The sequence below is a fragment of the Watersipora subatra genome, chromosome 5 (genome assembly GCF_963576615.1).
Source record: "Watersipora subatra chromosome 5, tzWatSuba1.1, whole genome shotgun sequence".
Taxonomy (NCBI): Eukaryota; Metazoa; Bryozoa; class Gymnolaemata; order Cheilostomatida; family Watersiporidae; genus Watersipora; species Watersipora subatra.
In genome coordinates, this window is record NC_088712.1 from 36,884,197 (window position 1) to 36,902,490 (window position 18,294).

Below are 18,294 nucleotides of genomic sequence, written 5' to 3' on the forward strand. Positions count from 1 at the left end.
ATATTACTAGAGATGGAAGAATACTTGTATTAACTCAGTCAGTGAAGTGTGGTTTTGCATAAGATATATACTATCAAAAAAGTCAACCAATCCCATTCTCCCCACACCAGTGTTACAGAATAAACAATTGTGGAAACTTAAAAATTTTTTTTATTATTCAGTACTGATCCGAGCACAAATGCTATTCAAGAAAAGCGTGAACTGCTTCTGTTTTTGCTTGCAGATATTCTCCGTTATATAGATTTTGACTTGCTTGATTTTGCACTTTTGCCGAATGTTTCGTCAATCATTCTCCGATTCGTGTACGGGATGACTTGACCTTCGGTCATGCGGCCTACACTATTTGAACCTACTACCAGCCAACTAGCTCCTACCAAGATAAGTGTATGTCAACGATGAAACACTGTGAAGAATACAAATGATTATGTAACTGTCTACCAAGCTGCCTTAAAATCCGCTGACAGTATTTAGAATGGGCGTGCATTCTAAGATGTAAAGCTGTGTTGACTATTAAATTTTTTTATAGAACATGTTTTCCCTCAGTGTAAAAGATCCACTGCAGCCCTCTACTCTCACAGATAATTGATAGTCAGCTGAGCTGATAATAAGAATATATGTGAGTAATAATTAAAATAAGTTACAAAAAATTACAGTCTTATTTGAAAAGCTCAAGCTTGTCATCGTATACTAGAGAGTACGCCTATTTCTTTCAAAGACCAGCTGACCCTTCTTTTTCAGCCCGTTCAGTTTGGCCGTTGTTAGTTTTTTCAGAGTCTTAATATAAATGGACCACGTCGCCAGTTGGCCAGTGATTCCTTTGAAATCAGGTAATGGTGCCGACCGGTGGCCAACACAATATAAAACCATTATGGCCAATTTTGGACATATTACTGACTCACTCCGTGCTTTTTTTTACCTCTTCCACAGTTCTTCCACAAAAGAACAAACTATGAATGAAAATCTTTCTGCAGCTAGTCTAACAAAAAATCTTACCTGACGAGTTTGTGATACAGACACTAAAAAAACATCAACTGCTGATGCTTCTTTGTATATTGCATTAAAGCTAGAAGTGAGTAAATGGAAATATCCACATCTGATTGGCTTGATTTTTTGTTCCTATCTAAAAATATACCTGCACAACTGAAGAGGTGTAACGATAACTGATATTTAACAGATAATATGTTAAATAAAAATTGCGCTGAATATAACTTTTTTGAAATCAGCTCTTTTCATCAGCTCAGCGACTGCCACAGCAAAACCGTGCAGCTCACCCACTAGTCATATCACCTCAGCTTTCTGTAACAATATATAGTTGAATGTTGTATACCTAATAGTTTAACCTTTTCTTTTTTTTCGAAACAATTTATGAAATTTTTTAGCCTTCAGAGATGCTTCCTATTATCTCAAAAAACACATAAAACCTAAATAAAAATGGCAACACAAAATAGCTTCATTGTCAGTTTAATATAATTGTATACATGCCTCAGCAAAAACTAGCAGAACATCGTCGAAGCGAGAGACATGCATCAATACTGCAGACCGTTACCTTTAAAGACCATAGCACTAAGACCATTACTGAAACTGATGAGTTTGCTAAAGAAGCGTAAAAACATACACTTGACAGTGTTCAGGGTAAAAAATACTTTACATCTGGACAATCTACGTCATAGAACAGCCCTGTGCAAAACCAAAATTTTTCCTTCAATATACGTTACTTTATTTTGCTGTTTACAATGTTATTTATTAATGTTTGGTTTTATGGTCAGATTTGCTTTAAATAGCATGACTGGTAAAAATGGATTTGATATCTATCTGCCTATCTGCAATTTACACAGGAAGCAAATCTTTTGCAACATTTTTGTAGTTTCATGAATTTGACGCGGCTTTAATTAAATAAAAATTATGAAACATTCACAAGTGTCCATAAATGTGAAAAAGCGCTATTGAATAAAATGTGCAGATGACAAAACACTTTAGCATCTTGCGTTGTTCTAGAACAGAGAGACAGAAAGTTATTCTGACTCTTGTCATTACCAAAGATCTAATAGCAGCAATGAAGTAAATAACAATGTTTTAAAGCACAAACGCAATAAGCAATTTTCTTACGAGCGTCATAATAATAATAAAACACACTTCAGTGATTTTCTAGCAAACAATAACTTGGGTACACACACAAACTGCTATTAAAATTTTGCGTGATTAGTTTTTCCGGAGTTGTTAATAGATTAAGTCAATATGGCGTCATCTAGGCAACGGCGTAAACAACTTTTGCTTTTGTCTATATGCTTATATTTTATATACATAGCTATACTGAACTCATCACAGGGTAGTTTATTGAAAATAGCGCTGTGAATGATTCCTGAAGATTGCCTTTAGAATAAAGTGTTAATATTTAGTAATTTTACTTTGAGACCCTGTTCTCACTTCGTTCAAATTTCAGTAGATTGTATTCACTAAAACTTGATATCTATTTATGTAGCATAATTTACTGTCTCATTGTACTTGAGAGAGAAAATTTACACTGATAGGGTAAATTCAGGTACCAATTTACCTTGCATCTGCTCAGTCAAACGATAGCTGCTTATTTTCTGTTATTACGTTCAATTAAACCATGGCTGGCACGAGCCAACACAGGTCATTTCGGTATGTGTCGCATGCGTAGGTTTGTGTCGGTACCGTGCATGGCATGTATGGTACGTACACGTAGGCGCATTTACGCGTATGGGCATGCAGTCATATAGACGTATGCGCGTACCAACATAAAGATGTATGAACATACAGACATACATGTTTACAGACATATGTATGTACATACATGTATATACAAACACACATACGTAAATACATATGTACATACATTCATATGTACATACACTCGCACATATGTAGGCACTGTGTATGCACATACATATGTACATACCGTACAGGATGAAAATATTCGTTGGTTATAAAAAATCGCGATTTCGCGAACAGGCAACTCCGCGAATTATAAAATTCCGTGAATAATTAGTTCTATTTTTAATAACAAGGCAGAATAACTACTGCATCAAATTAAAAACAAGCCGCTAGGCTGGTTTTCAATATAAATACTAAACGTAGTTGAGTTTCAAAACATTTTTAAAATCATTGCCTGGGCTTTGAGTTAACACCATTGCCAATGCATCACATTTCTTTAAAAAATTATTCAAGGTTGTCACAAGATATGCAGAATGGCGTCATTGCAAAAATAGCCACTAGGCAGAAGTACTAAACGTAGTCGAGTTCCAAAATTTATTTAAAATCATTGCCGGGCTTCGAGCTTTATTGCCATTGCATCCAACTTTACAAAATTATTCAAGGTTTTCACAAGTTATTCGGCGTGGCTTCGTCATCGCAAAAAATCTCTCCTAGTCTTTTTGCATTGAAATCAACTCCATCAATGTCTAATACCGAAGTTGAGGATGATCCTGATCTGATATGGGCATTATGGTATGTATTTGCTTTGCAGATACATGTACGTTTTTCCATAATTAATTGCATTAGTTAATTCTTTTGTTTAAAAACTGCTAGCTTTCATTAAATACTTCAGCTATTGTTTTTGTACTTCCTTAACACTTATTAATATTTTCTTTTTGGTGTTTACTGCAGATTGACAATGAAACAACCTACTCCGATTACGAAAACTAAAGACAAGTAGTAATATTCACCGTGGCAGAAATATTGGCAGAGAAGCAACCAGTCAACCTAGACCCCTTCATCGACAACAACTCCTTGATATTGCTGCAGCAAAAATGATTAAATTATATATTTTATTTCATGTATAGATATATTATAATTTATAACAAACTTGAGTGTACAAATAAAATGTTTCAAATACAAATACAATTTTACAAACAATGATTGGAGTAAATATAAACAGTTTAGTCCATATGGCGGTTGTCTAGAGCAATAAAATTAAACTGATACTCTTGATAAGTGAATACTAGCGTGTAATGGTGCTCTCTGACTAGTTATCTTGGTAATAGCAGCTCTATATCGCGGTCACTGTCTTGGGCAGATGTTAAAGGCAATTCTCTCACTACTACGTGGCTGGTAAGTCAGTTATCAGAAATCTCCTCGTGGCTAACTATTGCAACGTTTTGCTGGTTGGCCAAAAGTTTGTGATCGTAAAGGCGTTCTTGTTCCTTTTTTAAAACAGATATATTCTCCTCGTTAGCAGCTGCAGTCACTTCAATTTCAAGACATTCTTGAATGATTGGTGATCTTCTAGGAACAACATCCACCACCCTTGCAGTCATTGTACTTCCGGATATGATGAAAAAGCTGCTTACTATACTTATTTCACGGGGTAGATGACCAACCGTTGCGCAGTCTGCATTTATTAGCTTTACTGCCAATGGTTCGTGTAGATTATTGGGCTCTTTCTCACACTAAAACGAATAACAAAGCGGTAGGGATGGAAAAATTAAATATTGCGTTTTACTAAAGTAAAACTCAATTATTAATTTAGTAAATGGTTTAAAAAAAACTCATTACTTACCAAAAGTTGCTGGCTTATCAAAGGCCTCCAAAATGATGAATATTCGTGAAAACCACTGGACGCAGCAAAAATTGTTTACCGTAGCTTAGCAAGATCGTCTCGCAGTTATAAGCTAAATATAAACCGGAACACGCGGTGTGCGCATGCATAGGAATAAATCTATTACTAGCCGCAATAGAGTTAACTTTTCCTAAAGAGTGGCAGTTTTTAGCCGCGAATAAATTCATCCGCGAATATGCATGAAAAGACAATTTTCGCGAAACCTAACTCTGCGAATGAATTCATCCTGTACGGTATATACAAATGTGCGGTTGTAAGTACATGCATACACACATACCTCTATAAGTCTACTTGCATCCTCAAAAATTCAAGTCCTGCGCAAGGAAATTCCTCAATATGATCAATACAGAGTCAAAGTCTATCTTTTGGACAGTTCCATATTGGTTCAGCACCTAAAAATCTTCAGCTCTTCAGGGTCATTCCCTATAGCTGCCTATCCCCCTTCTTGACTAGAGCCCACAGAATCTGAAAAATCACTGGGCATGACCAGTCAAGCAGAAAATGCACAAGTTTATGGAGAGAAGGGTGGATGAGAGAGAGACGGAGAGAGGGAGGGGAGAGAGAGAGGGAGAGAGAGAGGGAGAGAGGGAGGGAGAGAGAGAGGTAGAGAGAGGGAGAGAGAGGGAGAGAGGAAAGGAGAGGGAGAGAGAGAGAGATAGCAAGAGGAAAGGAGAGAAAGAGAGAGAGAGGGAGGGAGGGAGGGAGAGAGAGAGAGAGAGGAAAGAGAGGGGGAAAGAGAGAGAGGGAGAGAAAAGGGAAAGGAAAGGAAAGAGAGAGCTTGACGCTTAGACCAAGCGGAAACAAAACTGTTAAGTAGCGAGCATCTATATTTCATACGATGTCTTCAGTAAAACCCGAAGTGTTAGTCATAACCTAGCGCTACGATAAGTTTATATCGAGCATTTTATTGGCCTTTCAGTTCACGTGAAAACATCACGTGACAACACAATAACCAAACTGTCATGACTACTCCAGATTCCGATCTACGGCAGCTTTTCGTTTTTGAGCTTTTAAGAGCTTGTAATCACATTTCCACATATTTGACACCTACAGCACAACAGAGTAAGACATGGTGAATCTTTTGATACCAAATAACTGTAATGTGAATTTTGTTGCAAGTCAGCCTTTAAATAAGATGTTCAATGCTATTGAAACATTTGCCATGTTTGGCCACATACTATTTTTTAAAGATTCAAAGAACTTCTAGCAAACAAAAACCTTTAGTTCAATTTTTGTGCTACTTTTATGATTTTGTTTTGAAATGCTGAGCACATGCCGTTTTTATAAACATATACTTTTATTTTGCCTTCAAAATGTTTAAAATAAAAATTATATTATCATTAGTTGTTTGCACTTCATCTCACATACGTTTCATCTAATATAAGGCATCTTAACTTAAAACCTGTTAGTAACCTAAGAGCCTGAAAGGGCTCAAAATAGCCTTGCTGTAGAAAAATTAGTACAATCCCCTTTTATCTGGTGCTGATTACCTAGTGACAGACCATATTGTGACCACATACAAAAAAAGTCAAGGCATGGAGCGTTAGAGGGTTACATGGTTTACAATGTTCTAAAACTGCTTCTGACAAAAATTCTGCTTGTCTTTTACGAAACTGATTTATTAAAATGTGGTTTGATTATGAGTGATTTTTTGTTAAAAAAGAAGGCACTAGTAGTAATTGTAACTTATTTTTTAGCTCAAACAGAAGTGTTTCTCGGGTATGGCTAGCATATTGTGCTATTCTATTACCTTTTGTAGTAAGCATGCAATGAAAAGAGTGGACTAATACTGTTCAATTAAAATGTAGATTAATCACAATATAAATTTTGTAAAAATAAGTTACAACAGCAATGTTTGGTGAACCGTCACCAAACGCAAGTGTTACATCAATATACAGGTAAATAAAGTAATGTTTCAGAATTGCTACAACAAGCAGTAGTATTATCTCTGTTCAAACTAACAAGCCAAGCTTTTCATCAAAAGCTGTGAGATTATTTATCACTTCAGCTAATATAAGCAGTTTATAGTCAAACAATGTTCATTAGCTAGTTTGTGAGGATCACTTGAGAGTGAGAACACCTGCTGTAACAGTAAGTTTATTTTTTTTACTACATGTAATTTTGAACTTCTTTTAATGATTTTTGTACACGCGCTAAAAATAGACGCTAAATTACACGCGCTAAAAAAAATTGTTATTTTCCAGCAACAGCTAGTTATCTATCACAAAAGCTAATGTATCTCACCTTCTGGGGCAAATTATATTAGTATTTGGAGCGGATCTCCCAACTATTGTGAGTGTTGGTACCATACATGTTATTTTCAGTTCAACTAATGCATTTGCCTGTTTTTGTTGTTTTTCACATCGACCTGTATATTTTCTTTCCATTGGTGGACATCATTTTTCTGTATACAGGGCACAATTAAACGGATAAAGAAAATTTCAACCTATGAGAACACCTATTCATTGTCACCATCCACACGTCCCAAACCAGATACTAGAAGAAGTAAGTCTAGCCTGCTACTAAAAACTACAAAAATACATAGTTCAGGCTATTAGGCAAAAAGTATAGTATATTTAGGGAGTTTGCTGTCTTTTGAAAATATACCTTAATAAAAATTTAACTGAATGCTGCCTAAACAGAGAAAGTCGTTTTAAGCAACTTTTATGTCATTAAGGAATAACTTTATTTGCTACTTTGTGCTTAGTTTTTAAGATTGCAACACAGATGTTTGTCACTAGATAAAAATAGCAAACTCAAGAACATAAAGAACAAATAAGTTAAATGATAAAATATTCTAGGAAAATCAGGTTTTTTGCAAATGACCAAAACCTTTTCTCATTAAAGAAAGATGTTCTTTTGAGGAGACATCTATGTGATAAAATGAATATGAATATGAATATTAGTTGTAAGATGAGTAGTGGCTCATACGGTCTAACCAAACTAGTTCATTCACTCAGTTGTCACACTTATCATCAAACATCTTACATGGATGGGTGAATACGCAGTCAGATACAGTATACTTAAGGTAAGCTGGATGAGCAATGGGGGCAATAAATGAGATGACAATGAAATAGTCATTATAGTCTACCATAACTAACATATGAATGACACGGCAAGCTTATAATAACAATAATATTGATGGCTCACGCAGTTTATCCCCCAGCGTCTTATTAAGTTTTGGTTAACTCTATGACATTTTCTATGGGTTCTCCAACAAGTCGAAATATTTTTATAGTTTAAATAGTGGTTGATAGCATCAAAACAGTTCACGGCAATAGTTAATCAAATAAAGCACCTCGGATTGTTTCAAAACAAAGATTAACTACCAAACATAAAGGAGCAATGGAGACAGACATTCTTGATGGCCTTCTAAACTACTAAAACAATATACAAACTAGTGAAATGATGTACATAAATCATCAACTGTTTCCAGCCCTTTTAGTCTTCAGGAATCCTATAAAAATTCCAATAAAGTAACTAGTTGCATGCCTGTTAATCGGCTGTTTAAGATAAGAAATCGATAGATATTTTTCAAAATTTGTGTATACGTACAAGTAATGTATGTTCGTCGTAGCTATTAACATCTTGGATTTTATATTCTGCATTCAGATGGATTTGAACTCACAAAGATTGCAGCTGCAAGTTCAAAATTGGAATCTGCAACCCTGAGCCATAGAAGAGGTAAGGATTTACGTTGTTATCATTTATCATATAAAAGTTTGTGCGCACTGTTTTATCACTGCGACCACGCGCTACGATGCCCTTGTTAAAAATATTTGTCGTAAGGTTCAATTACTATATATTGGGTCAATGCCATTTCTTGTCGTACGGACAATTATAAAAAGAGCCCCGACATTCTCTTTTTGTTCAGTCAGACAAAGACAGTATGGTTTCCCATTTTTAAATTTGTACCAGTATTGAGAGGTACCAGTATCGTCGTATTCCAAGTTTTGATAGATAGCTTTTGGTTGAACAGTAACATTTTTTATACACGCACAATTCTATGTGAGAGTGGTTGTTATTAACTCAACATATTCAGGATTTTTTTGGTTTTCTCAGTTCTGATTTGTTTTATCATTAACAAATTATTTTTTATTGTAACTGTAGCAAAGTCGACTTAGATTAGCTATTACTTGCTAATTATTTCCCATTAATGTCTAAACCCTTGTATAGGTGTTTCAGTTTTTTATATTTGTTTGACCTGCACAAAACATTTTTCTCATGATATAAAGTTTGAAAGTTACAGTTGTTTGACAAAGTTTGAAAACCTTTGTCAAACAACAGGAGTATCATTTGCAACAGGAGAGGCATCAGTTGCAGGCGACTCTTCAATCACAGGGTTATCATCTGTCGCAGCAGTTGCAGGTGGATCTTCGGAAGCAGGAGTTTCATTTGTAGCAGCAGCCGCATGTGGCTCTTTGGGAGCAGGGGCATCACTCGCAACAGGAGAGGCATCAGTTGCAGGTGACTCTTCAGTCACAGGGTTGTCATCAGTCGTAGCAGTTGCAGGTGGATCTTCAGTAACAGGGTTACCATCAGTAACAGCAGTTGTGGGAGGCTCATCAGAAGCAGGGGTGTCATTTGAAGCAGAAGATGGAATAGTTGCAGGTGACTTTTTAAGTGTTTCAGCAGTACCAGAAGAGTCTTGGTCAGCAAGTGGCTGACCAGGTTCAAGGTTTTCATCAGTGGCAGGTGTCCTATTTTCAACAGGTGACTCGTCTTTAGGCTCTGGTAAAGTGGTTTTTAGTGCATTCTCTGCTGAATATTTCGATTGAGCAGCTTGATCCGAGGGCATTCCTGATTCAGCAGATGTTTGTTGATTTGGGTCCGATTTAGCAGATGTTTGATGCCAGCCATCTTCAAGTAAAGGTACATTCTCAGTTTTCATAGGGCCGTTTTGCCCTGTGTTGGCTTTTTCGGGAAGCTGATCCTTCTGAGACTCCTCAGAGGAAATTACAAGCTGTTTTCTGCACGGACCTCTTGCAACTTTGATCTTAATGAATATCTGATTGTTAGCAAGGACTTCATTAGTTTCTACATTTCTGTGAAGAGCAAAGGCCTCAATTCCTAAAGCTTGACCCATATTTTTTGGAGGCCGCTGAGCGTAGCATTCTGAGGTGTCTACCTGTAAAAAGGAACCAATTATATTGTATAATTCTCTGCAGTATTTGGATGACAATTAATAAGTTTTCATACTGCTATAGTGTAGTGACACTTAGCTAAACCATTACCAAACCCCTACACGGCACTGAAAAGCAGATCATGTGTTCATAGAGTGCTATAGTAGAGCAATGGTCGTTTGACACTTGTATCAAGGTCAAGCAAGATATATGCATGGAAGCGCTGCGCCATTGATGGCTGAGGACATTTCTATGGCACAAAGGTGACGAACCGCATGGGTGTTTCACTGCCAAACAGCTACACTGAATCACAACGGAAGTGACATGGATGTTTTTATGATGATATTACAGTGCCCTATGGGAGCACGTCACAACAGGACAATGGAATGGTGATAATGCTTGACCACCTATCCCGAAATGAAACGGAATTTAGAGTTCAAGTTTATGAGCTTGTTGAACATACATGAAGTATCACACAATATCGTGACAGTGCAGTACAGATGTTTAAAAAGTCATCAGTCTCAGCTGATCCACAGTATCAAAATTCAGTTAAAGCACATTTGCAGTACACGTGCAGTGTCACGTTTGGAGAAATGTGCACTCTCAGCATGTATGAATTGCTGGGTTTCGTGTAATGTGTCACTGAAGTAAATGCGCAGTAGATTGCAGTAGGCAATTCGTTGTAGGAGCAAAGTTGTAGTACCAGTAAATGTCTACAGCTAATCAAAAAACTATAATGGACTAGAAAATTACTGCATAGTGTACTGCAATGACAGATGGAAGTTTTAATGTGCCACAAAGCTTAGGAAATTTCAACTAACACTAAATCTATATATATCTCAAAATATGTCATATGTGTGTAGGTTTTCTGGCTATAGCTATTATTAGAACAGCTGAGCTGGACAACAATGCAGACTTAAAGTCATGGCTTACCGTCATTGGAAGCCTAACCTTATTAACCAGCTTAGTGGAATTTTCCATTGGTAATATGCCAGGCTACTAGCTTGAAAGGTACAGTTGTTTGACAAAGTTTAAAAACCTTTACAGTTGTTTTTATTTTTTAAATTATTTCAACTACACAAAAATATTTTTGCATGATATGTAGTTTGAAAGTTAGAATGGCAAATTTTGTTATATGTTAAATACAAATCAATTTTCTGACCAAAGTCTTTTTTCATTACCCAGGCTACGCTGGGTAGCACAGCTAGTCACCATATAGTATGTGGATAACAATTATATTTGAGACTGTACAAAGTTTCAAGTATAAATCACATATAATAACAAAATTTACTGTGCAGAATTTTAAAAAACTTGGAAAAAATTTAAATGATTTATTACGCGAAGGTACAAAATACTAGAAGTTTAAATTACTAGTTTTCAATAATAAAAACCTTTTAATAATAAGCCTAAAACTTTTGGCTATTTAAAGCACTGAAATTACTGATGTTTCTCATATTAACTTCAAAACTGACATTACAATCTTCAAAATTTACAGAGATTTTTTCCATATTACAAAAAAGCATTTGCTGCTGAACAAAAGTTATTAAAATTATTGAAAAATTACCAATTTAGGTTTAGTAGTAGATATAAGACCAATATTAGATAAAGCAAAATAATGTTTTCAAGTTTGTATTAGTATTGAAATCTGAATATCTTATTACAGCTACACTTGGTCTAGCTGTTCCTGTACTTCTTATGAATCTCTCAAATACAATAGTGTATTTACACCTTCTAAAACAACTAGGTTCATTAGAAATGTTTGATAACTATTTTAGACTTCTTGATATAAAACCTTTTAGTTGTAAACAAATTCTTTTTGTTAACCTGCTGCCACCAAGCGCACTGGTTACAATTTTGTTGCAATTTCTGTTTTCTTACTATTTATTATTTTGGACAATTTGTAGATTACACATGATTTATCTGAGCTTGCTTTTGCCTGGCACCAAAAAGCTGTGTTTAGTAAAACATACTTGCAATATAGCAATCACTTGTTTAACTATCTTTGGCAAAAGAAGGTCAAGCACAGTTAAGCATGAGTCACCATTACATTACAACACTCATTTATGTTGTCATTATGCCGGACTACCTAAAGCTTAGCTGATTGATGTCAATGTGTGTAGTTATAAAAATCACTTATTTTTCACTGTTTACAGCAACACAAGAGAATAATTTAAGGTATACGTGAATTAAAAATGGGGCCTAAAGAATCATTAATAAGATGAAAACCGGGTTTAAAACAAATCTACTATTTAATGGCCAGAAGTCACCTGCTTCACATTGCACTTATGAACTTCATAATTGTATGTACATAAGTGATGGTTCCTTAACAATGAACCTACCCTAACATTTTGTAGATTTTTATCAGAATGCATCAGTACTTCCTATCATTTGCAAGTGTATTTAATATTTGAGGCGATCTGACTGCTAGGATGTTTTAAAATTATAATTAGTAAAAATTGATTGCAATTAAAACGCTTGAAGCTATTGAAAATGTAATTATGACATCTAAAACTGCAAAGAGACTGACAGAATAGAGGTAAACAACCTGATAGGAGTTCCCAATTTGGAGTTGGGGATATCATCAATCGAATATCAGCATCAACTACTAATAATGATGTCAATCTTCATGTTTTTTGTTCTTGGCATTTCAATTAAGATACGGTGTTATCGAGTTAAATCTAAAAAAATTCTGACAATCATAAAATTTTAAACATCAAAAACAATTGCAAAGATAAAAACCAAACCATAAACCACATAAACCAATGAAAAGATATTTTGGAGACCTGAAGAAAAGGTCGCCCATTTAACAGTTCTGTTGTCTGCTTCAGCCATTTTTATAACCGTTGAAGATTTCAATTATGTAAAGTAAGCTTTGAGTTTGTTTCATCTGGTATATAAATTTAACATATTTCATTTTAAAAATGTTTCTAATGTGAGATATATTGCACATTACCTCATAGTTTCATACATAAAAATTTTCACCAATATATAGTTTCTGATTTCAGGTAATAAATTATTTTCATGTAAAAGAACTTGAAATTCTTGTAATATTAGAAAAAAGATATACGAAATTTATCCATTTTCTACTGCTGAGTGAAATGGGTAACACTATACTTTAATCAGACTGATGACCCTGTCACTCCATATCTTCTTATGAACTTTCAGTAATAATTTCTTTGTCAGCGTAATATCACGTAAAAAGTCTATGAAGGGGATATTTCTAAAAACTCATACGCGTATCACATACCTATTTCATACAATTTTCACTTAATTTAGTTTACAATCTATTTTAATGGGTCGAATAATAAAATGATTAATTGAAAGAGATGTTGGTCATGTGCAGTAGTGACTAAGTCATGTGAGTATTATCAGGTTGGAATAAATCATTCACCTGTCACCTGATAGCTTTTTTAAAGAGTTGCTTAGCAACATGTATCTCAAAAAACTATGTAAAACTTGAATCCAAAAATGTAGTTTACTATTACTATTTTTAGTAAACTAATGTATTTATAATAACACTATGTATTATAATAAATACAAAAGCGTTAAAAAAATTTAAAAAATACACAAAATTCAAGTTGTATTTTTAAAGGAATATTAATGAAACAGAAATCGTAATTTTAATTTTTTAAAAATCCTTTCATTTCTGCTAACACACACAATGCTAACACACAATTACCAACTGCGTTACAGCTGATTTACGCAGTAAATGCAACAACAATACACATTTCTATAAAATGGTGTGTCAAGTTTATAACTAGAAATACATTTTTAATATTTTGTATTAAACAGAGGCTAAAAAATTATTTCAAATGAATTCAACAATTTTATTCAAATTAAATTGTTGAATTAATTAGTTCAACAATTAATTGAGCAACAATTAATTTTGATCAATAAAATTAATTGAACAAAATTAATTTTGTTCAATTTGAAAAATAAAGTAATTGAACAAAATTTCAAATGGTTTTTTAAACAGCCTTTGACTATTGTCAATGTTTGACAAGCGATTAGGCATCATAGAATTTTGAAGATCAAAAAATACTCATTCAAATGTCAAACTAAATATATCTGTCTGTATATGTCTATTTGATGATCAGTAGTTGTTTTCCTTAGTGCATGACTATACCGTATGTGCATTCTGACAACAAATTGTGTAAAATAGCGCATTAGTAGTCTTATTTTGTACTATTACATATTTATGCTTCATCTCATTAATTTCGTTTAGAGATAAAGTATTCTACAGTTTTGTGCCCAATTGAAGAACATTAAAAATGCTACAAAAGCAAGGGAGATAAAAAAGTCAGGAGAATTGTAAATCTGCTTTGTATGGCTTGCTCAGTAGGAAACAACATCCTGAAAGCACAAGTTGAGAGATCAAGATGTGTGACGTAAATAAGTGTCAACATTAATAAACATTTACCGCTTTTAGAAAAATGTGACACTTGATCATCATAAATCAGACTCTTCATCAAATCGCTTAAATTGAAAACCCTTGTTTTTGCTAAAAGGTTTTCATCGTTACCAACCCCACAGTTTTTGTAACTCATTTTGGCATTGCTGAAGTGCTATGCTAGACAAACCAAACCGTATTTTAAATCAATATTTATCATACTTTTAAAGAAGCAATGAAACTGATTTTATGCAAAATTCCTTGGTGTTCACATAATTTTTGATCATTAAATCTATAAACGTTTTTATGTACAGTAAAGTTCATCATGGTGCTGTTTTGGCAACACTTTAAAAAAGCCAAATGAGGCAGTTTTAAGCTTTTTATTTCACATATCTGTTTGTTTACTTGATCTTCTTTAAATTTCTCAACAAATTTTATTGACACCAGCTTCTTTGAGTTAAGGTGCCTTTTTCACTAAGCCGATTTGTTGGAGTTGTTTCAACTCTGACAAAATTGGCCTGGTGTAAAAGGTAAATCGGTTGTAAAAACTGCCTTGTCTCCTTCACCAACACAAAATCGGTAAAATGCTACATACTATGTTGGTCCGATTTTGACGCCGTCCTTGTCGGAGTAAAACAATAAATTGACCAATCATATCTCGTAATATTGCAAAATTTCGCAATTGTGTGGGGAAATATAATCATAAAACATGGCTGTTTATTCCGTTGTACCAAAAGATCAGTTAAAATTAGCATAGAAATCACTAAGTTCTGAGCCGTTAATTGCCGAGTTACAACCATGATTTTACGTATGGAACCATACTGATCCAGAGCATTTTTCATGGGCTCAAGGATAGTATGTGGAGTTAGCCAAGTCGCTGAACAACACAGGTTAGTAGGACTAGCAATATTGCGCAGTGCAGTGTTATAGTGTAAACAGCTGATCTAGCAAAGGTAGTAAACATTTAGTAATTAAACATTACTAATGTTTATGTTAATGGTTTGTTTATTACAACAAATTTAATAATAATCGCTTTTATTTGAACACTCCCCAAACTGCAACCTATTATCATCAATGTTGATGGTTTTATTAGAGATCACTCACGTTTACCTACACAAGAATTCAATGTGTTAATTATTTATTTAGTTTTTCGTCTCATTTTAGTTCAAATTGTCAAAGCTAAATATTAAGGGCTACGTACGTACTGGCTAAAAGAATATAAAAAAGTACTCAGTTCCCAGGGGTCAGGTGCAGGGGCTGGAGACGCTTACCAACCATCTTGGCCATATTACACCAGCCTAATGTTCCTTTCAGCGACGGTGCGCATGTATATAAGGAATATTTTTTCTAACGGTTGGTCTAACCAGGTTCAGTGACAACTAATAAAATTATGTGAAAGGAAACATTGGTGAAAAACCATGAACAATATTGTTAAATTAAATGTTAACAATATGAATAGCTTAAATAACTGGCTATATATCCAAATTAAAATATGCGTACGTACATGTTTTTCTTTGACCTTATCTAAAACTATAACGGCTGCAGCACAACATAGTAGTAAATCGTCATTGTCTTGTTCCATCATTGAAAAAAATTACTTTTGACGAACTAAATTATTACTATTGTTAATATAAGAATTACTGTAAGAAGCAGTGTGGGCGTGATATGAATCAATTGCAAGGTTATCGTTTCCGTTTATGGTGATAAGCGCTCAAAATAGAATAGGTATTGATATTGTATTTAATTGGTTAAATTAGTGACCCATTTTGAATAATCGGAGTTGGAGTTGGTCTGGTGTAAAAGCCTCTGCGAAAACGTATTTCAAATCGTAGACAGACTAGAAGCGGTTCCAACTCCGACTCTATCGGAGTTGAAGCAACTCCGACAAATCAGCCTGGTGTAAACGCACTTTTAGTTTCAACTCGATAACAGTTTTGTTTTAGTTAAAAAGACATACTGTCTTTGCTTTTATTTCGCTCAATAAAAAACATCAGTTTAACTTTAAAAAGTTTCAAATGATTTATTTAACATTTAATCTTTCCTAATAAGTTGCTGTATCTTATCTTTTTAAGTTCTGTGGTTTAAGCTTAAAGCCTTTAAAGTTCTGTCTTATATTCTAGAAAACTCAAATTTTAAAACTTTTTAAAAGGACAGTAGGTTAAATATTCACCAGAATGTCAATTTAGTAAACAGGTAATTACATATCACCAACTTTTAGAGTCTACAAAGATTGATGTGTACTAAGTTGATCCACTCTTTGTTACAAAATTACAAAAACTAGCTAGATTAAAATTATACATATAGGTGACCTTTTGGTCCTTTTATAAAGGAAAAAAAAAACGCAAATAAACCCTGCCTAATGAAGAAATAATTTTGCAGACCGCTACAGACTAATGTTTATATCAGTTCAAACTAGTCCTGGACTAAGTCTTGTAAAGTGTCAGAATGTGGATTGCAGGATGCTGTATTTAAAACACCTTTATCATCATTCGATTTGGTTTATATTGCATCCTTAAAAAGTTGAAAACTTATCTGATAGATTAGCTAGTTTAGTGTCACATTGTCATTTCCTTTTTAGCGTCGCTCCTAAATTTGATTATTGACATGCAAAGATGCAGCATCCTTTTTTTTGGGTTCATGGCTAAAATATTAGCAAATCATATTGTTACTTGGTATTCATATAGTTGATTTGAACAATGAGTTAAGTATAGTAGGTATGTATGTACTGTAATACAGCTCAGAATAACATTAGATAGTCATGAGTTGTTTTAGAAATTAATAAACATAAACCAGGTGATTAGTTTGTTTTGAAATAGCTCATGCGCAGGTGCAGTAAGCTTTACATAGTGCAATAGACACACAATGTGACACGCAAGCCAACTCAACTGTAAATCACTGCAAGTCAACTGCAAATCGCAAGTGAGAACAGTTAACAAATATTTAAATTGCCAGTCACTCAATACTTTTAGTAAGAAATTTAGTTAAGATATTTTATAAAAATAAACTTCAAAATGTGATGAGCAGAACTTTTATTTTGTTATCTTGCGTGGTTTCGTTATGACCAAGAAAGTCGTTTGTAACTAAAACAGTACACCAGATTAGATGTTTTGTCAGTAAAATCAAAACATGCCAACTAGGGCCAACGAGAAGGATGTGAAGCTAAACTTGTTTAACTAGACAAAGATACTATGCTGCATGCAACTGAAAAACAGGTAGTCAAATTGCAATGGTATTTTCACACGGAGGTCCTCTGTAATTGGCAGCAACAAAACTTAAAATTTTGAAAAAAATATCATCAATGAGTTTTCCAAACTAGAATTGATACACGGTTGAAAAGTTTTGATATTATATTCGAAGCATTCGCATAAATGAGGTTAGCGAGAATCAATTTTTAGACAAATGTTATCATAGTTAAGCAAGTGAATTTTAAATTTCTATTCATTTATCCAGTAACAGTAATGCCGTGAGGCTTTACATCAGTTTGATTTTAGTGCAAATAACCTTTGCGGATCTGTTTTTGAAAAAAATATGTCTTGAGAATGAGGCTTGTTTATATGTCTAAAATTTTTCCAAATACTAGTTATAAAAGAAAATAAATTATTTCACCAGCAATCAAAATCATAATACTGGAAGAGATTGTTTCTTTATATTGTTCTTTCCATAGTTAATACACAGACTAAAATTCAAAGAAATTCTTTCAGATAAAGCTTGAAATGTCAAAAAATTATTTATATAACTATTGATTGTTAGACTTTTAACAATTGTCGCTGTTATCAAACATGAATTTTTGCTCTTAGATGCCACTTTCGCATCATGTATTTAGCAAGGTTGAATGAGTAATGAGAAAATTTTATTGAACCTACATGTAAGGTAACACAGGTGAATAGAAGGGAAATAACTAGCATGATTAAAAACCTTCACTGCATGTATAGAATGCCTTAGTCTCAATGACAAAGAAAAGTCAGATTGACTGTAAAATTGACTGGTAATCATGCACATTTTCGAGATGGAATATTATTTTTGTTACCGATTTGACAAATGAAAGTATACTTTGATTAAAACAATTTGATTGCTAGACATTGCAATTTAGCTTGTAACAAAGTGCATTTTATAACAGAATGTATGTGAATTACTACCTCAGACCTACAACGATAGGTAATCTAAATTTTATGAGGGATGCCAGCCAAATTGTGACTTGACTG

General features: G+C 33.9%; 1 protein-coding gene across 1 annotated transcript; it reads right to left on the reverse strand.

Moving 5' to 3' along the window:
• Nucleotides 1-8,855: 8,855 nt before the first annotated feature.
• LOC137397329 (uncharacterized) lies at nt 8,856-9,665 on the reverse strand. The gene has a single exon (XM_068083620.1). The coding sequence runs from the start codon at nt 9,663-9,665 to the stop codon at nt 8,856-8,858; it is 810 nt and encodes a 269-aa protein (XP_067939721.1).
• Nucleotides 9,666-18,294: the final 8,629 nt, after the last annotated feature.